The sequence below is a fragment of the Dendropsophus ebraccatus genome, chromosome 11, assembly GCF_027789765.1.
Source record: "Dendropsophus ebraccatus isolate aDenEbr1 chromosome 11, aDenEbr1.pat, whole genome shotgun sequence".
Lineage (NCBI taxonomy): Eukaryota > Metazoa > Chordata > Amphibia > Anura > Hylidae > Dendropsophus > Dendropsophus ebraccatus.
The window spans coordinates 58,919,664-58,941,827 of record NC_091464.1 but is presented as its reverse complement, the minus strand read 5'-3'; the positions used below and the strand labels follow the sequence as shown (position 1 = coordinate 58,941,827).

The following is a 22,164-nucleotide window of genomic DNA, read 5'->3' as shown; positions in this document are numbered from 1 at the left end:
GTAACACATTGAATAGTTAGTTATTAATATTGCAATTTTGTATTTGTAGAGTTTTAAAATATTTAGCAATTGGTTTTTTTTAATAAGTAACATCCTATTACTTCCGTTATAAGAGGGTGACGCAAGTGTAGGGGCGGAGTCTGGAGAAGTGTGGGATCCACACGAAACAGCTGTCACGCATTAGCAAGGTGTTGGCGTCTTAGCCCACCAAGGATGTCTGCCATGAATTTTTTAAAAAGAAGTTACCAATAAAGTGCAGTTCAAGAATCGGGTGAGTGCCTACTCATTTTCTTTGCAAGTATATGTATATGAACTGTTCTTTTTTCTCACGAGAGAGAGCACCCCCGTCTGCACGTTGTATCCATTTATTAACTCACTAAGACCTACCACTGACTTTTCAAGCTTGCCGACTATCCAGTTAACCCCGTAGTGCCAACCGCTGTATCTATATTTACATAGAATTAGAATGTATGTACAAATAGATTCAGTAAAGCCTTTTCAGAATAAACAGCAGCTGCCTCTCTGTAAGAATAAGCAGCTGATGTGCTGTTAGCCGACCGATTCACTGTATATCCGGAGGGAATACTGTGCTGTGTCTTTTAGTAGCTCTAAGAAGCCTTTTGGAATCTTACCTGCCTACATTCAGCTAAATCCTCGCTGTCCCTACTGCAAGATCTCTCCCTCACTACCTTCCAGATGGCATCTGACAACGAGCAGGAAAAGGCAAGTTTTTATACTTGGGACGTCACTTAAGTAAGCCAGCCAATGATTGTAGACGCTGTTCTTGCAATGCCGTCATGCTCCTAGGGCCCTGTCACACACCTCCTGCATAGTTATTGGCCTGAAAAAGGCACCAGACAAGGTGAAAGGAGAAACTAACTTTTACTGTGTTTTTCATCGTATCATCAATCGAAAACGAGTATTTTGAATAGTGTAGTATTCGATCAAATAGCTACTCAATCGAGTTTTACTCCCTCATCTCTAATTATAAGCAAATAAATACATAGTCCCCGAAGGATAACACTGCAAACACTAGTCTTCTCATATAACCAACAGTGGCCATGATGGAACCCAAGCATCTTGCTAAAACTAAATCCATTGTTTCCATTATAGCCGAAATGGAGAGGCCCAATATGTTTAAGGCATGATAATACTGCACCTATTCATATAATGTATAATGTCACTGTATAGTTGTTCTGTATAGTGATGAGCTCCTTTACACTACTAGAGAAGCGAAGCACTTCACTAGGCTCAGAGGTCAGCTTATCAACTGACTATCTTTGAACTTCGTGCCACTCCAGGTACCGGGAAAAGTTGGATCAAATCCTGAGAAACTGGGAGAAGTCCAAAGGCAGTTGGCTGACAAATGGACCGCCGAGTCTAGCGAAGCGCTTCACTTTGTTGGTACTGTAAATTCACTCATTGCTACATTTTATACAGGAGTTCTAACTAAACCAGACTTGGTTGATGGTGGAGCAGAACGTGAGGTTCTACGTGTAGCCCAAAACCGAGTGTACAGCCTTAAAAAGGGATACATGATGGTCAAGTGTCGGGGACAGAGGGAGATACAGAATAACATCTCCCTGGAAGAAGCCATTATCAATGAGAAGACCTTCTTTGAAAACCATGAACACTTCCGGTAAACATTTCTCTTTGATCTCTACTGTAACATGTCTGACATAATGTTGCTTGAGCTTTATTTCAGTCTAGTGGTGCTCAATCCATTGGGAAAGGGGTCTCCCTGTAGTTTAATCAGCCACATATAGACTGAGCCTAAAGGAAACATTTGACCACGGTTGTTTTCCCTATGGAGGAATTTTCTGCAGTTGCTATGGAGCATATGAAGGCAGAGAACCAGTGGAAGTTGGCTTCTACTTTTTTTGGGGTGGGGGGTGGGGGGGTATGTGCCCTCTCTAAAGGGTTTACAAAGTTCGAAAAGAAGGGGGCAGAAAGTCACTTTTAGGATATGCCAACTAGTGACGAGCGAACAGTTAGTTTGTGTTAGTGAATAAACAATTAGCGTCGTGTTCGTATGAATGTAGGAACATTAACGAACATGTTCGCTCATCACTAATGCCAACCTTGAGGGTTGGGGTGGAATGAAGGTTGCATATGCTGTATATTGTGTATATATATATATTCATAGTTTATGAATATATGTTTTTTGCTTACAGTGTTCTTCTGAAATATGGACAGGCTGCCATACCTAACCTGGCAGAAAGGCTCACCAAAGAACTAGTGTACCATATCTCTGTAAGTATGCAAACATAACAACCCTCCCTCCCCTCGCAAAGAAAAGAAAATTCTAAAGATTATACTCATAGGGGTACTGCAAGGACTAAAAATTTCTGTTTAATACCATGCTTTACCTTGTAATATAAATGTTAAAAAAAAATAGATATAAATATTTTTTCCCAAGAACAGCACCTCTGTTAAGCTGAGCAGGCCCAGACCTACAGTGTCCATATTAGGATAAGAATCATTTTGACACAAAAGTGACTACTGACTTTGACTAGTGACTTTGATTACTGACTTTGATTATTCACTTTGATTACTGACTTCTGACTTTGACTAGTGACTTTGATTACTGACTTTGACTAGTGACTATGATTATTGACTTCTGACTTTGATTACTGACTTCTGACTTTGACTAGTGACTTTGATTACTGAATTTGACTACTGACTTTGGCTGCTCAGCTTGTGAGTTCGAAATCAATTGAAACACATGAGCCCCTATAGTCCCACTATTGTAGCTGCAATTGTTTAGCTGTTTTAATGCAGTTCATTTATGACTAATCTGTATAATGATCATTATATTGTTTGAATGGTTGACACATTCTTAGTTACATGTACTGTATATGTTACAATTTTATTCTGTTTTCACTCACATTTCCTGTTCCAGAAAACTTTACCTATTATAGATCAGCAGATTCGTAGTAAGCTGCGTGATGCCGAGGAGCAGCTAACACGGATCGGCAGAGGGGTACCTGAGACAGAAGATGAGAAGACTGCATTCATTATAGAAGTGAGTGATTAAACTCCGAGTTCAGGTCCCTATTTATTTCAGTGGACACTCTGTAATGCTTCATTTCCCCTGTCGAGGCGCTGCAGGAAAATTGAACACTTGTTGCCAGGTTCCTTTGTGGATTACTTTACACCTATGAATATTATGTAGTTATGAGTAGTTGACTGATTTTTCTTTTAACTTTGCAGAAAATCAGAGATTTTGATGACAGGATATTGAAATTAGTAGATGGGAATGAAGAAGGAAACAGTGAAGACTTAAAACTTTTCAAAAACTTGAGAAAACTTTTTAGCAGTTGGGAAATAGAAATTAAGAATTCATGTGCAGAATGTAAGTATAAAGTTTCACCTAGAGGACTTCCTTAAGTGCATTGTTCTGCAAAACATACAACCATAGAACCTGTTGGCCCAGGCAGCCCCTCCAAACCCAACCTGCCTCTGGACAGGAAATCACTGCTACAGTGATTTCCTATGGCCATCGGACTCAACTCCGCTCATTTGCATTTGTGCGTGCAGATGAGCCACGGCCAGGTCTCTGTGGCGGGACCAGGACACACAGCAGGGGGTATGGATGTGGGGCCCTGTCTAGGGGTGGGGTGGGTTTGGGTAGCATCCCGGGGTGACAGGTTCCCTTTATTGTTCTTACTGAAAGTATTACTTTATATTATAGTACTACTGTGATACTCATGTTATTATGTGATAGCAGGAGGTTTTTCCTTTTTACCCCCTCATATTATGCACACTCACTACCTCTAGTGCTACAGTACCTTCTGTTTAATTTCAACTCTGCTCATCAATGCATTTCACACTGGGTGTTGGCTGCCGGCCATTGCCTCTGCTGGCCGTGCCTCCAGGGTAGTGCGGCTCTGGCCCTGGGAGCTTGGTTCTACGACACTGTGGTTGCTTGACTGCTGGGCTGCTCCCCCCAGTGGGCACTGGCATTGTGGTGGTGGTGGTCGCCGGCGAACACTGCACCATGGCTAGAGTAGGGAATGCACGTGGTACATGAGGCAATGTGGTTTGATCAAATTATATACTAACGTCTGATGTTGGTTTTTAATGTAGCTGAACAAGCTTTATTATCAACCATGGGTGTGATGTGCAGGCATTTCTGTGTTCTCCAGGCTTGTGTATTCTATACATATGTTGCAGCCCAGATATTCATGAGGAAATATAACAATTGTTTGAGAATTATATAAAGTTTTTACATTCCAGTTGTGAACGAGCTAAAAAAGGAAAAGGATTTGTATGAGAATCAGTATCGAGGCCGTGAACTCAACGGATTCATCAACTATAAGAAATTTGAGAACATTATGAAGAAACATTTAGCAAGGTTTGAAGATCCAGCTGTATGTCTGCTGCATAAAGTCACTGGTGAGACAATTTTGTGGTGAAAATATTCAGTACATTACACTATACACAAGTTCAAAGGGGTTCTTCAGGCTTCCAGAAACAGCACCCCTCTTGTCCTCAGTTTGGTTTTGGGTTTGCAGCTCAGTTGCATTGAAGTAAAAGGAATCAAGTTTCCATCAGGACCTGATTGGAGCCAGCAGTCCAGGGGTGTCCCTTGTTATGAAAATCGCCTCCTAGTTTCTGATATATCTATGTTTTTTGTAAATATGCTAATTAGCTAATCTGGCTCACTGGAAGTGGGCCCAGTGTCCCTAGTGCAACGATTTCTCCTCCACTGATGATGTGCCTTATTATTATTTTTCTAGCTGAAGCTTGGCCTGTCATCAATGGGAGGGTATATTGGTGCACATGGGGAGCTGGGTCCACTTCCAGTGCACCAAACTAGCTAATTAGCATATTTACAAAAACATAGCTATATTAGGAACTAGATGACAATTTTAATGAGACATCTTTGAAATTGGCAAATTGATGGCGTCAATCAGGTTGTGGTGGATACTTGATTTAAAGGGTATGTCTAGCACTACAAAAACATGGCAACTCCCCCCCCCCTCTTTTGTCTCCAGTTCAGGTGTGGTTTGCAATTAAAGAGGACCTGTCACCCCCCGTGCCGGAGTGACAGGCTCCTGACCCCCTGTTACAGCCCCCTATACTCACCTGATCCCGCCGGGTCCCGCTTCCTGATCCAGTCGGGTCACGGAGATATGAGCACCCAAAGCCCGGCGCGCACGCTCACAGGAGAGTGATGCCCATAGAGAATGATGGAGCATTGGACTCCCCATTCATTCTCTATGAGCGTCGGACTCTTCTGTGAGCGCGCGCACACCGGATCAGGAAGCGGAACCCGGCGGGATCGGGTGAGTATAGGGGGCTGTAATGGGGGTCGGGAGCCTGTCACCCGGCACGGGGGGTGACAGGTATCCTTTAAGCTCCATTTACTTCAATGGAACTGAGTTTGAAACCCCACTTAATCTGGAGACAAGAGAGGGGGAAAAGTGGCCATGTTTTTGTAGTGCTGGATAACCCCTTTAACCTCCTAATGTTACATTTGCTTTAATATGTGGTGTAATTGTTGTCTGCTCTGAAAATGGAGCACAAAGAAAACTGATATTTAAAAAAAAAGTTGCAATTTCTTTGAGCAAAACACAGAAAAAGTAAAAAAAATTTGCACAAATAAACAATATAGAATTTTTAAACTGTTCCTTTTTTTTAGAACTCATCCAGAAATGTTTTACAGATGTAGCTTCAAATTGTTTTGCTCAGTTTGAAAATCTTTATAATGCTGCCACGGTAAGATTCAAATCATAAACCTATGTATTGTGCTAAAGGGAGATTACGGCAACAAAATTATTTTATTTTACATTTCTTTAAAGGAGAAATTCGGGCAAAATATAATTTTTGATATGTTATTACATAGGCAGATGTTGACAAAATCCTAATATACTCTAATTATGGGAAATGCACATATAGTGCATTACAAAGTACACCTGTTCCTGAAAAAAAGAAAAACAAGCCCTTACATGGCCCTGTAGATAGAAAAATAAAAGTGCTATAGCACTTTTGGGCTGTGTCATGAAGGGGGTTAATAAAGTTGTTGTTTTTTTTAATTTCTTTTATAAAGTTATATAACTTTGTAATATGTATATTTCGCCAGAATACCCCTTTAACCCCTAGGCGACCTAGGACGTACCGGTACGTCCTGGAAGTCTGTCCCCAGACGACCCTGGACGTACCGGTACGTCCTGAGCTATGAAGCGCGCTCCGGAGCGGAGCACGAGTCATAGCAGGTAGGGGGCGGCTGCAATCAGCAGCCGGGACCTCACCGGTAATGACACGCAGCAGCGATTGCGCTGCCGCGTGTCATTAACCCCTTAAACGCCGCAACCGCAGCGTTTAAGTGTAAGTGACAGGGGGAGTCCCCTGTCACTTACCGATCGGTAAAACGGACCGCCGGAGGTCTCTCACCTGCCTCCGTGCGGTCCGATCGGCGATCTGCTGCACTGAGCCTGCACAGGCAGGCTCAATGAGCAGATCGCCGATAACATTGATCAATGCTATGCCTATGGCATAGCAATGATCAGTGTGTGTAATCACACTATTGTATGTAAAAGTCCCCCAAAGGGACTTCAAATGTGTAAAAAAAAAAAGTTAAAAACACCAACACACAACCCCAAAACCCCTCCCCCAATAAAAGTTTAAATCACCCCCCATTTCCCATTATACAAATAAAACATATAAAAATAGATAAATAGATAAGCATATAATATACTGTAGCGTGCGTAATTGTCCGATCTATTAAACTATAACAAGCGTAATTGCAAACGGAGAACGTCATACACGAAAAGAGGGGAAAAAGTGCGCAGATTACCGATTTTATGTTACATTATATAAAAAAAAAAATAATAAAAAGTGTTCAAAACGTCCAATCTTCACAAATATGGTATTATTGAAAACTAGAGATCTTCGCGAAAAAAATGACACCCCATACAGCCCCGTAGGTAAAAAAATAAAACCGTTATAAGCATCACAATAGGCTCATTTTATTAATATTTAATTGCCAAAAAAAAAAGGATTTCATTAAAAAAATATATATAACATTAGAGAATCTGTGTAACCTGCATATGGTTGTGTTCGGACTGACCTATAGAGTAATAGTATCATGTCGCTTTTACCATATAGTGTATTACGTAGACACAGGAACCCCCCAAACGTTACCATATTGCATTCTTTTTTACGATTTCACCTATTTATATCTTCATAAATAATATATTTGGGATTCTCTCATACATGTTATGGTAAAATGAAAGACGCCATTACACAGTACAACTATTCCTGTAACAAATAAGCCATTACATGGGCTTGTAGATAGAAAACTGAAAGTGCTAGAGCTCTTAGAAGGGGAGGAGGGAAAAATGAAAGCGCAAAGATCAAAATTTGCGCAGTCCACTGGGTCATTTTGGGCCTGGTCCTCAAAGGGTTAAAGGTGTACTCCAGGTAGAGATAAAAAAAATTAACCTGATGCAGTAACATATATCATTGTTTACCCGTCTAACCCAGTTTCAAAACTACCAAAAATCCATTTGCTTCGGGGGTTTTGTTCTGTATTGTGTTTCTGTACTTCCTGGTTAAGCAGTTGTACACTGTACTACAGGTTCCAGAATGCATTGCTTTCTCTCAGCTGTTCATCACAGTCCCCCACCCTGCCCATTCCCCGCCCAAAACGGTTGCAGAACTTCTAGGCTGTGTTCACACATTGAAGTTTCATTGTGTTACTGAATTATTTGCAGTACTTTATCATTTCATGCCATTCTCCTCTCCCTTGTGCCAAGATCTAATTCTTTTGATCATATATTGACCTGAGTGGGTAGAGTGAGTCGTCTTATAGACCAACCGTGCAATACTTCATGGGGAAAAAAAAAGGTTAAGTAGTTCTGCACTGCCATCTATTGGAGGTAACATGTCTTATTCCCAATGTTTCCTATCTGTGGGCAGCAGTTTCAGGGTTCTTGCCCTGTTCCATACTGACTGGCTAGGTAAGGCGTCTTTGATGTGGAACTGAAGGGGTGGGAAAGTGGGAAAATGGCATAGGGAATCCTGTAAGCCATGCAATGCTCCAAGGGAAAAACGTATGCAAAGACCATTTTACCATAATGAGTGGTGGAAGAAGATCTGTCGATCATGCTGTATACTGTACATTGCATTAAGATTTTCCTTATTTCCATTGGTAATAAACATTTGCTTTCTCTTTTATTCTGTTCTCCAAGGACAAAATTGAGGATATTTCTCACAAGCAGAAAAAGGAGGCTGAGGGGGTGATCAATCTGCAATTCAAAATGGAGAAAATCATTTACTGCCAGGACTCACAGCACAGTGAAGTATTGAGCGCCATAAGATTTGCGGACACATGCAATGGGCTACCGGTGGAGAAGCAGCTGCCCTTAAATGAGCTGGCCTGTCATATGGAGGCGTATTTCCAGGTGAGTCACCTCTATGCAGGATTAGTGAAAATCAGTAAAAAATGGGTGAAAAAATGTGTAGTGGACCATCTTTTGTATAGACTCTCATAAAGTGATTCCTGGTCTGACTTGGTAATGACCCTTTAAAGGGTCATCTAAATTCGGTACACTTGTGTTATCTCCATGTCCAGTGTTGCTGGTCCGCTTCTCATTGCTATTTTGTTTACTTCTTTGCAGACATGATATGCCTGTATACCCTGTAGTCCCTGTAGTTGTAGTCAATCACAAACCTCAGCAGTGGATGACACAAGACCTCTGAAGCGAATGATTAGGCAGGTAATATCTGCAGGGAAATAAACAAAGGTGGCATGGAGGAGCAGGTCTGAGCATGGCGATTAAACAAGTGAGGACTGCGCACTGAAAAAACTAATTGTGCCACTGTGCCCCCTTAAGCAATCTAATGATGCCACTGACCTCCTTCTAAGGTGCCCTAACTAATAGTGCCACTGTCCCCTAATATACTGCGCAACCACGCACAAATAATCTATACCTATGTCACCTAATGATGTGCTGCTATGCCCAAGCGATCTATGCTATTGTTCTCTAATGTACCATGCCACTGTCCTCTCAAATGTACTATACCATAGCCCTCTTAGTACTCTACCCCATCCTCTCAAATGCTCCATACCCCTGTCCTTTAATGTACTGTACCACTGTTCTCTAATTTGCTGTGCCACAGTTAGGGCTGGGCGGTATACCGTGAAAATACCGATACCGTCCCTGGCGTCGGTTAACCGACCTCAACTCTGCCAGGACGGTATCTGCGGTATTTTTAATCCGGCGGCCGCATCCTCAGTCCCCTCGCGTCTGGGGACGCATATATAGTGGAGCAGGGCAGGGGATGAGAGATCTCCTGGCTCCGTAGTATGACAGTTTGAAGCTTCCCCCCGCGCCCTCGGCTTCTCTCCCGGACAGCCGGGACCCGTCTGAGCACACACGCTGCCCTGCAGGCCGTTTGCGCGCGGAGGTCCCCGGTCTCTGGAGGAGGAGACTGCAGGGACCGCGGGATCGGGTGAGGGCATCGCTGCAGTTGCACAGCGGGATCAGGGGGCGCAGTGCAGACCTCCAATCCCACTGTACAGCTCCAGCACGCACAGCGATGCCCTCACCCGATCCCGCGGTCCCTGCAGTCTCCTCCTCCAGAGACCGGGGACCTCCGCGCGCAAACGGCCTGCAGGGCAGCGTGTGTGCTCAGTATGTGGGACGAGTCAGCGGCTGTCCGAGAGTGAAGCATGTGTGCCCGGGGTGGGGGGGGGGGGGGGGTGTTGGGGATGAGGAGATACTATTTATGTGCCCCCCTTCTACCCAGGTCCCCGCCGGCTGCTGCCCCTTTTACCCAGGTCCCCCCAGCTGCTGCCACCCTGCCCCAGTCACCCCCAGCTTCTGCCACCCTGCCCCAGTCACCCCCAGCTTCTGCCACCCTGCCCCAGTCACCCCCAGCTTCTGCCACCCTGCCCCAGTCACCCCCAGCTTCTGCCACCCTGCCCCAGTCACCCCCAGCTTCTGCCACCCTGCCCCAGTCACCCCCAGCTTCTGCCACCCTGCCCCAGTCACCCCCAGCCTCTGCCACCCTGCCCCAGTCACCCCCAGCCTCTGCCACCCTGCCCCAGTCACCCCCAGCCTCTGCCACCCTGCCCCAGTCACCCCCAGCCTCTGCCACCCTGCCCCAGTCACCCCCAGCCTCTGCCACCCCGCCCCCGTCACCCCCAGCCTCTGCCACCCTGCCCCAGTCACCCCCAGCTTCTGCCACCCTGCCCCCGTCACCCCCAGCCTCTGCCACCCTGCCCCAGTCACCCCCAGCCTCTGCCACCCTGCCCCAGTCACCCCCAGCCTCTGCCACCCTGCCCCAGTCACCCCCAGCTTCTGCCACCCTGCCCCAGTCACCCCCAGCCTCTGCCACCCTGCCCCAGTCACCCCCAGCTTCTGCCACCCTGCCCCAGTCACCCCCAGCTGCTGCCACCCTGCCCCAGTCACCCCCAGCTGCTGCCACCCTGCCCCAGTCACCCCCAGCTGCTTCCACCCTGCCCCAGTTTTAATTGCAATGCCCCCTCTTCTTTTTGATGTACTGCCACAGGTTGGGGCAGGCTTATACAGAATTCATGGGCCCCATGCAGTTTCTATGCTATAGGGCCCCATGAATCCTAGCTATGCCCCTGCTCCACCCCCAGCTATCTCTTGGGATCCCCTGATACACATGAATGCTCAGCTTAACTGAGTGTGCATGTGTTTTCAATGGAAATGGAAAGAAGACTGTACCAGCAATAGGGCATAGGGATCTGCATAGCTGTATATACACGTCTTGTAGTGTGTATATAGCTGTATACTTGTATATACATGTCCTGTAGTGTGTATATAGCTGTATACTTTTATATACATGTCCTGTAGTGTGTACATAGCAGAAACCTGGACGTGTATACACAGGTACACAGCCGAGACCCCCTACTAATAGAATAAATGGCACAGCCTTGGGTTGCTGCTAAGTGACTTACTTTATTTTTTTTACTCTATTCAAAAAAAATATCTTAAGGTTGGCCCGGTCAGGTGGGTGTGGCTTACAAAGGGGTGTGGCTTACAAAGGGGTGTGGCTTACAAAGGGGTGTGTCATAATTATCGTTCAATTATCGTTACCGCGACTACATGTATGATTAACCGCGATATCTATTTTGGCCAATATCGCCCAGCCCTAGCCACAGTCCTCTAATGCATTGTACCACTGTCCTCTAATGTACTGTGCCACTGTCCTCTAATGTACTGTACCACTGTCCTCTAATGTATTGTACCACTGTCCCCTCTAATGTACTGTACCACTGTCCTCTAATGTACTGTACCACTGTCCTCTAATGTACTGCACCACTGTCCTCTCGAAAGTACTGTGCCACTGTCCTCTAATGTACTGTACCACTGTCTCCTAATGTACTGTACCACTGACTTTCTAATGTACTGTACCACTGTCCTCTAATGTACTGTACCACTGTCCTAATGTACTGTGCCACTGTCCTCTAATGTACTGTACCACTGTCTTCTAATGTACTGTACCACTGTCCTTCTAATGTACTGTACCACTGTCCTTTAATGTACTGTACCACTGTCCTCTAATGTACTGTGCCACTGTCCTCTAATGTACTGTACCACTGTTTTCTAATGTACTGTACCACTGTCCTTCTAATGTACTGTACCACTGTCCTCTAATGTACTGTACCACTGTCCTAATGTACTGTGCCACTGTCCTCTAATGTACTGTACCACTGTCCTTTAATGTACTGTACCACTGTCCTCTAATGTACTGTACCACTGTCCTCTAATGTATTGTACCACTTTCCTCTAATGTACTGTACCACTGTCCTTTAATGTACTGTGCCACTGTCCCCTCTAATGTACTGTGCCACTGTCCTCTAATGTACTGTACCACTGTTTTCTAATGTACTGTACCACTGTCCCCTCTAATGTACTGTGCCACTGTCCTCTAATGTACTGTACCACTGTTTTCTAATGTACTGTACCACTGTCCCCTCTAATGTACTGTACCACTGTCCTCTAATGTATTGTACCACTTTCCTCTAATGTACTGTACCACTGTCCTCTAATGTACTGTATTTATATACAACAGTCCTGTGCCATATCCAACACTGTGTGAACAATGTCCTATTCTGGGTCGCTAGTCCCAGTATCCCGTATGCTTCAAACAAGTAAAGTAGGACAAATACAAATTGCTTTTGAATTATTTCTTTGTTAAAAAACTTCATGCATATACAAAGATATCAGCAGAAAATCATAATATATCACCACAGTGTTGTGACCTAGAGGCTGGTCTTCACGCCACGGCCGTGGCGCTCTTCATATCCTCACGTCCATGGAGACTCTCACCCTCCTGGCGACCGGAAGTGATGTAGCACGCTACGTTTCGGGATAAACCCTTTCTCAAGCGCATACAGATACGTGTACCCTCCACCATTATATACTACACAGTAGTCATAGCAACGTCTCACTACGGAAACACAAATACAAAATTAGGTACAAAATCTTAAACTATAGCCCACAATACATTACATACTAGCTAGTTACTTATAAATATATACCTTTTATATCATTTCAAGGACTTTGTACTATTTATATGATTATCTCTATTTATATCACTTTTAATACTGGGACTATTTCATCACTACAAAAACGATGGAAAAACTTAGCAACTACTTTACAAGAACACAGTGAAGTTACATTCTTCGTTCAGTCCTTTTGGGTTCAATGAATCCAAATAGTGAATCCAGTATGTTTCTTTCTGGAGTAGTCTGCGTTTAATTTCACTTTCATTGTTTGCAAACACCTGTTCCAGAACTATCCATCTCAAGTCATACACTTTATGACCATTCTCTTTAAAGTGTCTGGCTACTGATGTTTCGCCAAAGCATTTACCTGTTGTTTCATTACTATCCTTTTCTTTGGCCATTCGCTGGCTGTACAAACGGATCGCTGAGCGATGTTCATTCAACCTCACCCTGATTTCTCTGGTTGTCTGACCAACATATGCTAGTCCACAAGGACATTTTAACATGTACACAACATTAGTACTTCTACATGTGTGCATACCTTTAGTTGGTAATTATTTTCTTCCCACTTTGTGGTTGTGAAATAGCATCTCCCCTGAAAATGCTGCTGCAGTTCTGGCATGAGAGACACGGGAAAGTTCCTATGCGGCACAATCTTAATTTCATTTGTTTAGTTCTACTGCCTCCCAGGTCAGACCTCACAACCTCATTACCAATAGCCTTGCCTCTTCTGTAAGCGAACATAGGGTTCTCCTTGAATAGAGAACCAAACTTATTGTCATGTGTCAGCATCGGCCAATACTTCAATATACATTTCTTAATCATGTTAGAATGTTTCTCATATTTGGATATGAACATGATCTTACTGGCTTTCTCATCTTTACTTTATTTCTGCAACAATTCCTGTCTAGGTATTTCACGTACTTCCCTTGCTGTCTTCTCTACCTCCTGTCGCCTATACCCCCGCTCACAGAATTTTTTTTATCATAGTTTTACTCTCTAATGTACTGTGCCACTGTCCTCTCTAATGTACTGTACCACGGTCCTCTAATGTATTGTACCACTGTCCACTAATGTACTGTACCACTGTCCTCTAATGTATGTCACAGGCCAAGTGGTAGCAACTCTCCATCTTCCTGAGGTAAAACTGCCAAAGAGGTTAAAGAGAGGAACTGCCCCTAGGTAATTGGTAATGGTGAGACTTGTAGTTCCCCCTGGGGCTTCTCTGTTACTGCTGCCTGAGGTGTTGGTGGAGACACCCTTGAAGTTGGTAAAGTGCAAAGTAAAGCAGACAACAGGGAGTCAAGGTCTTAAGGTGCAACAGTAACTTTACTTAGACTTGAAGTACATAACATAGGCAGTGAGGTGCTACAGTGACTTTGGTTAAACTTGAAGTACATAATATATAGGGAGGCATTTATTAAGTCCGGCGTTTTTTACGCCGGACTTAAAAATGCCCCCGCAGCTCCGGCGGTACAGGGATTTATGTAGAGGCGGACTGCCTCTACATAAATCCCGTGCGTGCCGTTGCGCACCGCTGAAAACCTACGCCAGCTGAGGACTGGAGTAGGTTTTCGGCGTACATTTGGGCGGAACGGATGATAAATCGCGCCCTCCGTTCCGCCCACTTCCCGCCTACTTTCCGCCCCCTTTCCGCCCCCTGGCGTACTCGGCGGAAAGTGCCGATTTGCGATTATTTTATTCGCAAATCGGCCATTTGCGTATAAAATAATACGCAAATCGGCACTTTCCGCCAAAAATCATCCGTCCGCCGGATGATAAATGCCTCCCATAGTGTTTCTCTGTGTGATACCTCTTAAAATGGCCAGAGATGGGTCACTTGATTTGTATGGTCAAATGGAGTAGCCCTTTTGTATGCTGGCAGTTGACCGATAATCCAGTGGGATGAGAGTCTTAGGCCATGTTCACATGACGTAAGAGACCGGCCGTTCCGTGACTGCAGTACTGACTGTAGACTGTAGTACTGGCCGGATGATCTTTCGGACCCGCCGCAAAGTTCTGATGCGGGCGCATCCGTGCATGCCCGCATCAGAACTCCCCACTGCACGCTATGAAGCTTGCGCCGTAGCTGCTCGCTTCATAGTGTCCACTGACATAGCGGCCACAGAAAACTGACATGTCAGTTGTTTGCCCAGCCCCAGTCCATTCTCAGCCTATTTGCAGCCCATTCGCAGCCTATTCGCAGTCCATCCCCAGCCCATCCCCAGTCCAACCCCAGTCCATCCCCAGCCCACCCCAAGTCCACTACCCGGCCCACCCCCAGCCTATCCGCATCCCATCCCCAGCCTAGGTCTTGGAGCCCATGTGCCATGAGTTGCGATGGTGACACACATGTAAACTTCACAGCTTCTCTGGTGACTTCTCTTCACAGTTTCTCTGTTGATCTGTCATGTCCTCTCTCCGCAGTTCTAGTGTACATCAGTAATATTTTAATATTGTAATAAAACATTATCGGGAAAGCTGGAGACTTCATTGGGATGTGGCACATAGTAGTAGTGAGTGGCTGGCAGACTGCGGACATTAGGATCCTATAAATGAGGTTGCTGGCTGCCCAGTAGAACTGTCATTCCTAAGAGATAAGATGACAGATATTGTGCAGTGAGACACAGAAGTAGCTGGAGAAACTATGAAGATTACCATACTTTCACCACTGCATCTCACAGCACATGGGCTCCAAGACAGGCTGGAGAAGGGCTGGCAATCAGCCTGGGGGGATGGGGGGGGGTAAAAGAATATTCTGCACAGGGCACCATCTACCTTAAAGGGGTATTCCAGCGGGGGGCACTTTTTTGCTGGGACCGGGGAGGAGGTGGCTGAGGGAAAAGACGTCCGCTCACCCCCCGGTTCCAGCGGCGGGTCCCGCATCGCGGCGCTCCGGTCCCCGGTTCCTGGCCGCTTCCTGGTGTCTGATGCGGGCCCGAGACGATACGTCTCAGGTCCGCTCAGCCAGTCAGTGACAGAGGCGGGATCTGAGCGGACTTGAAACGGATCCCGCCTCCTTCACGGACTAGCTTAGCGGACCTGAGATGTCACGTCTCGGGCCCGCGCCAGACACCAGAAAGCGTCCAGGAACCGGGCACCGGAGCGCTGCGATGCGGGACCCGCCGCTGGAAGCAATAAAATGCCCCCCGTTGGAGTACCCCTTTAAGGCCGGCCTTGGGTGTAGTATAGAGCATGTGTCATGCGGGGCCGGTTGCTGGGGGCGCGCCGCCGGCGTCCCTAGCAGCCGGCTCACTGCAAGCATTGTTACGGCCGGCCACGCTCCCGGCTCTCGCTCTGCGGTGCGCGCGGCCAGGCTCAGGAGACGCCGACGGCGTCCTTAGTGCCGGGCTGGTTGCTAGGGGCGCGTCGGCAGCGTCCCTGGCAGTCAGCCCGATGTTTCATTCACCTGGCTAGCCGCGGCTGGGCGGAATACATCAGCTGAGCGGCGTTAGGGATGGATGACTGAAAGCAGGTTGCTCCAGTCAATCCATCTCTCTGGGTCACATGGAGTCTCGGCTCCAATTGCGTTTAGGGGGCTGAGACTCCAGGCTGTATAATTCCTTTCCCTGTGTCTCAGCCCTTGCCTGTGATAGAGCCTAGTTCACCTAGAGTTATCTTGACCTCGCATTTATTCCTGACTTTGCTTTTCCTGTTACCCGACCTTCTGGCTTGCTTTTCTGACTACTCTTTTGGACTCGTGTTTTGTACCCCGCCGCCTGATAGTTACTGACCCGGAATTCCGACTCTTCTCTTATTGTGTGTGTCTGTCTCGTTTGTTTTGTGTGACACCTTAGCTAGTACAGGGACTGCCGTCCAGTTGCCCGTTTGCCATCTAGGGCATCTGAGGCAAGTAGGTAGTGTCAGTGGGGTGGGTGCCAGTGTCAGGGCTCACCTGTCCTTGTGCCGTCTTGTCCGTCCCTGACATTATCACAGGCCCTAACCTACGTCACTCTCGACGGAACAGCATGAGTACCGATACCTCGGTCGCTGACCGTCTCGACGAGTTGACTACCCAGCTTAAAGGTGTGGCAGGGTTGGTAGCCCAATTGGCTAATCGTGTGGATACTTTGTCTCAGGCTACCTCATCCCGCCCGGTGACACAGAGTCCAGAGTCAGCGCCCGTCCAGGTAGTTAAACATAAAACCAAAATGATACTACCTGATAGATTTAGTGGAAGTACTGACAAGTTCCGTACCTTTCGGGAGTCTTGTTATTTATATTTTCGTTTTAACCCTTTTGTTTCTGATGCTGAAAGGGTTGCTTTAATTGTTTCTCTTCTTCAAGGTTCCCCTCAGGACTGGGCCTTAGCCCTTCCCCCTGACGCACCAGAGTGGAATTCGGTGGAAACGTTCTTTTCCTCCCTGGGCCAAATCTACGATGACCCAAACCATGCTGCAGTAGCGGAGTCCCACCTATTGTCCATCCAGCAGGGCCGTCGCACTGCGAAAGAGTACTGCTCGGAATTCCGCCAGTGGTGCGCCCTGACTGGATGGCAGGATTCCCCTCTGAAGACCCTGTTCCGACAGGGTCTCACAGATTCCATCAAGGATGCTATGGTCAGTCATCCCACCCCTGATTCTCTTAGCGCATATATGACATTGGCTATTAGCATTGACCGGAGACTCAGGGAAAGAAAGCGGGAAAAGATGGGGGTGACTACAGTACAGACAAGAGTCAGTCAGCTCCCTAAACCATTCCCCAAGGTGACAGAGTCGCTTCCCTCTCCTACGAATTCTGACGAACCTATGATCCTGGGAAGTGCCTCAGCCCGAAGAAAATTCCGTATGGAACATTCCCTCTGCCTTTACTGCGGAAAGCCAGGGCACTATCTGAAAGACTGTCCCACCAAGCCTTCCCGGAAGCCGGAAAACTTCAGTGCCTGAGTGATAATCCGGAGGGTCACTCAGGCACACAGGTACCTCCTAAACAGTTTGATAATTTTTGTTTACCGGTTACCCTGGTGTGGAAAAACACAGTAATTTCATGTTCTGCCATGGTTGATTCAGGTGCCGCCCTGAATTTCGTCCGTACCTCTGTTATGGACTCATTAGGATTAACATTGATATCTCTCAGTTCTCCTTTTACAGTGGCAGGTGTTGACTCCGCCCCTCTGAGAGGCGGTTCAGTGAGATTTCGGTCTCCAGAGATATTAATGCAAGTTGGGTGTCTTCATCGTGAAGAAATATCATTCTTTGTGTTGGATGAGTTGGCCGCCGATATTATACTGGGTCTACCTTGGTTGCACCAGCACAATCCGGTATTTGATTGGCCGTCTGCGGAGCTGGTGCGGTGGGGTGGCTCCTGCGACGCCCATTTGCTACAGGTTAAACCTGTAATATGTACAGTGATTGAGTCACCTATTCCTGATTTTATTTCAGATTTTTTTGATGTGTTTGATGAGGCCATTGCCGACGCCTTACCTCCTCATCGTCCGTACGACTGTGCCATCGACCTCGTGCCCGGGGCCAGGTTTCCTAAGGGCCGCATTTTTAACCTGTCCCCTCCGGAGCGAGAGTCGATGCGCCAGTACGTTCAGGATAGCCTGAGGAAGGGTCATATTCGACCTTCAGTATCCCCTACGGGGGCAGGGTTCTTTTTTGTAGGCAAAAAAGATGGTGGTCTGCGTCCCTGTATAGACTACAGGGAACTCAATAAAATCACCATCAGGGATCAACATCCCCTTCCCCTGATCCCGGATCTTTTGAACCAGGTGGTAGGGGCCCACTGGTTTTCTAAAATAGACCTACGGGGCGCCTACAATTTGATTCGGATCAGAGAAGGGGACGAGTGGAAGACGGCTTTTAATACGCCTGAGGGGCATTTTGAGTACTTGGTAATGCCCTTCGGGTTAAGCAATGCCCCAGCCGTCTTCCAAAGGTTTGTTAATGATCTTTTTCGGGATCTATTTGGTCAATTTGTAGTTATTTATCTCGACGACATACTGATTTATTCTTCTGACTGGGAATCCCACGTTCAACATGTTCGCGAGGTTCTATCTAGACTTCGAAAGAATACCCTATGTGCTAAATTATCTAAGTGCCTGTTTGGGGATAAGGAGGTTGGATTCCTAGGATACATTTTAACTCCAGAGTCTGTACAGATGGATCCCCAGAAGGTGGCAGCAGTACTCAACTGGGCAAAACCCACCACCTTGAAAGAAATCCAAAGATTCTTGGGTTTAGCAAACTTCTACAGAAAATTTATTCGTAATTTCTCGCTTATTGTCAAGCCTTTAACAGAATTAACAAAAAAAGGTGCGAATCCAACCTCCTGGCCTCCAGAGGCTGACCTAGCTTTCACCCAGCTTAAGTATAGTTTTTCTTCTGCACCAGTACTGATGCACCCTGACTTAGATTCACCATTCGTGGTAGAAGTAGATGCATCAGAGTTCGGGGTCGGAGCAGTGTTGTCCCAAGGAAGGGAACCATATACTAATCTTAGACCTGTGGCATATTTCTCCAGGAAATTCTCCTCCTCCGAAGTCAATTATGACGTTGGTAATAGGGAACTATTGGCCATCAAATGGGCTTTTGAGGAGTGGAGACATTTTTTGGAGGGTGCCAAACACCAGATCACGGTTCTTACTGATCATAAGAACCTATTATATCTGGATAAAGCCAAAAGATTGAACCCACGTCAAGCACGTTGGGCCTTGTTCTTCACCAGGTTCAATTTTGTGGTAACATATCGCCCAGGGGCCAAAAATGTAAAGGCTGACGCCCTATCTCGGAGCTTTGGGTATAAGGATATGCCTGAGGAGGAACCCAAAAATATCCTAAACCCAGGTATTGTGATCGCTAGCGTATCCATGGATTTAAAACAAAAAATTTTGAGATCTCAAAATGATGCGCCTGCTAATGTACCTCCTGATAAGTTGTTCATCCCTGTACACCTTAGGTTAGCAGTTTTGAATGAAGTTCATGCATCTACACTCGCCGGACACCCTGGTATTGCCGGTACTACTTACCTCCTGTCTCGTTCCTGCTGGTGGCCCTCATGGCAGCGGGACGTAAGGGAATATGTCAAGTCTTGTGAGACATGTGCCCGAGCTAAAACTCCAAGGTCACTGCCTGAAGGGTTACTTCAACCACTACCATTACCTGGTCGTCCTTGGTCTCACCTATCAATGGATTTCATTACTGATCTTCCTCCCTCTCTAGGAAAGACAGTAATCTGGGTGGTGGTTGATAGGTTCAGCAAAATGTGCCATTTTTCTGCTTTGAAAAAACTTCCCAACGCCAGGTCTCTCGCTAAGTTGTTTGTTAAACATATCCTTCGTCTGCATGGTATACCTACCAACATAGTCTCAGACCGAGGAGTACAATTCGTTTCAAAATTCTGGAGAGCCTTCTGTAAACTGTTAAATATATCACTGTCTTTTTCCTCAGCATTTCACCCCGAAACCAACGGTCAGACGGAACGGACCAATCAATCCCTGGAGCAATATCTTAGGTGTTTTGTTTCAGATAATCAGCTTACATGGTCGGAATACTTACCTATGGCGGAATTCGCCTTGAACAATCACGTAAATGCTTCCACGCAATTAACTCCGTTCTATTGCAATTATGGCTATCATCCCAGATTCTCTGCGGTCCCAGGTCAAGAAACACATTTTTCTTCTGCTAAAGAACTCACCAAGAAACTGTGCACAGTTTGGGCGGAGAGTCTAGCGACTCTAACCGTTTCCCAAGAAAAACAAATCCTATATGCGAATCGGAAACGCCGCCCCGGTCCCCAGTATGTGGTAGGCGAGAAAGTATGGCTGTCTACCAAAAACCTACGCCTCCGAGTTCCTTCGTATAAACTCGCCCCGAGATATATTGGCCCGTTTCCCATCGTAGACATTATAAGTCCAGTGTCTTTTAAGTTACAATTGCCTCAGTCTTTGAGAGTCCATCCGGTGTTTCATAAATGCCTACTTAAGAGATATGTACCTCCAACTAATACTAGTTCCCCTCCGCTCCCAGTAGTGGTTCAAGGCGAACTAGAATATGAAATCGAAAGAATTTTGGATTCTAGGAGAATCCGCAGAACTATACAATATCTCGTACATTGGAAGGGATACGGACCGGAGGAGCGCACATGGGTCACTTCTCAGGATCTTCATGCCCCACTGTTGATTAAAAAATTTCATGAAGAACACTTTACCAAACCTGGAGGTTCCTGTGAGGGTCCGGAGGCCCCTCCTCAAGGGGGGGGTTCTGTCAGGGTCCGGGCCGTGCGCTCGGCTCCTGGCTCTGCCGAAGCGCGCGGCCGGACTCTGAACAGAGCCGCCGGCGTCCCTAGTAACATGCGGGGCCGGTTGCTGGGGGCGCTCCCGGCTCTCGCTCTGCGGTGCGCGCGGCCAGGCTCAGGAGACGCCGACGGCGTCCTTAGTGCCGGGCTGGTTGCTAGGGGCGCGTCGGCAGCGTCCCTGGCAGTCAGCCCGATGTTTCATTCACCTGGCTAGCCGCGGCTGGGCGGAATACATCAGCTGAGCGGCGTTAGGGATGGATGACTGAAAGCAGGTTGCTCCAGTCAATCCATCTCTCTGGGTCACATGGAGTCTTGGCTCCAATTGCGTTTAGGGGGCTGAGACTCCAGGCTGTATAATTCCTTTCCCTGTGTCTCAGCCCTTGCCTGTGATAGAGCCTAGTTCACCTAGAGTTATCTTGACCTCGCATTTATTCCTGACTTTGCTTTTCCCGTTACCCGACCTTCTGGCTTGCTTTTCTGACTACTCTTTTGGACTCGTGTTTTGTACCCCGCCGCCTGATAGTTACTGACCCGGAATTCCGACTCTTCTCTTATTGTGTGTGTCTGTCTCGTTTGTTTTGTGTGACACCTTAGCTAGTACAGGGACTGCCGTCCAGTTGCCCGTTTGCCATCTAGGGCATCTGAGGCAAGTAGGTAGTGTCAGTGGGGTGGGTGCTAGTGTCAGGGCTCACCTGTCCTTGTGCCGTCTTGTCCGTCCCTGACAGCATGTGTCCTGTGTGGTGTATTATTGAGGATCTGTCAGCAATGCTATGTGATGTAGTACAGAGGATCTGACAGCTAATAGCTATGTCCTTCTCTTCCAGAACACAACTAATCGTTTGGCCAATCAGGTCCCTATGATTATTCAGCATCACATCCTAAATGAGTTTAAGGAACAACTTCTAAACCAAATGATTCGTCTGCTGGATGGAAGAAACAAAAATGATTTGCTAGAAGAAAAAGACGGCCTCTCTGGAGAGAGACAGAGACTCAGGGATAAGATTCAGAGACTTGAGCTTGCTCGTGAACGCTTACAAAAATTCTGTTACTGATAGATCTGTCTTTTGGTCTTTATGTTACAGGATGAAATCCTCTCAGTTGTATGAAGTTAACTTTTCTCTTTAGAAGATTGGTTGACAAATAATGTCTATGGGGCTGTACATGGCCTCGCGACCACAACTGCATAATCTTGTTTGTATTTGAAGTAAAATTAAAATAAGAAAAATTCATATGCCAATTAAAATTTATCAAGATGAATCCAAATCACTGTCTATACCTGCACCTAGATTATTTAAAGCGTCACTGTCGTTATAACGTTCAAAACCTAAATCAGAAGTAGATGTCAAATAAAGCAAGTTTGCAATATACATTCATTATTTTTTTTGTTGTTATCATGCTGTAAAACAAAGCTGAACTTACTAGAAATCCAGGCA

The 22,164-nt window shown here is 46.3% G+C and overlaps 1 protein-coding gene across 3 annotated transcripts in view; it reads left to right on the top strand.

The window, feature by feature from the left end:
- Window positions 1-21,960, top strand: part of LOC138767195 (interferon-induced GTP-binding protein Mx2-like) — a 40,023-nt gene extending 18,063 nt beyond the window's left edge. For all 3 annotated transcript variants that reach the window (XM_069944535.1, XM_069944534.1, XM_069944536.1), the window contains 8 exons: window positions 1,441-1,639; window positions 2,175-2,253; window positions 2,903-3,025; window positions 3,214-3,355; window positions 4,240-4,398; window positions 5,648-5,724; window positions 8,199-8,411; window positions 21,556-21,960. In XM_069944535.1, the coding sequence (XP_069800636.1) occupies window positions 1,441-1,639; window positions 2,175-2,253; window positions 2,903-3,025; window positions 3,214-3,355; window positions 4,240-4,398; window positions 5,648-5,724; window positions 8,199-8,411; window positions 21,556-21,783 (1,220 nt within the window). In that variant the 3' untranslated portion in view covers window positions 21,784-21,960. The remainder of the gene's footprint in view (window positions 1-1,440; window positions 1,640-2,174; window positions 2,254-2,902; window positions 3,026-3,213; window positions 3,356-4,239; window positions 4,399-5,647; window positions 5,725-8,198; window positions 8,412-21,555) is intronic.
- Window positions 21,961-22,164: the final 204 nt, after the last annotated feature.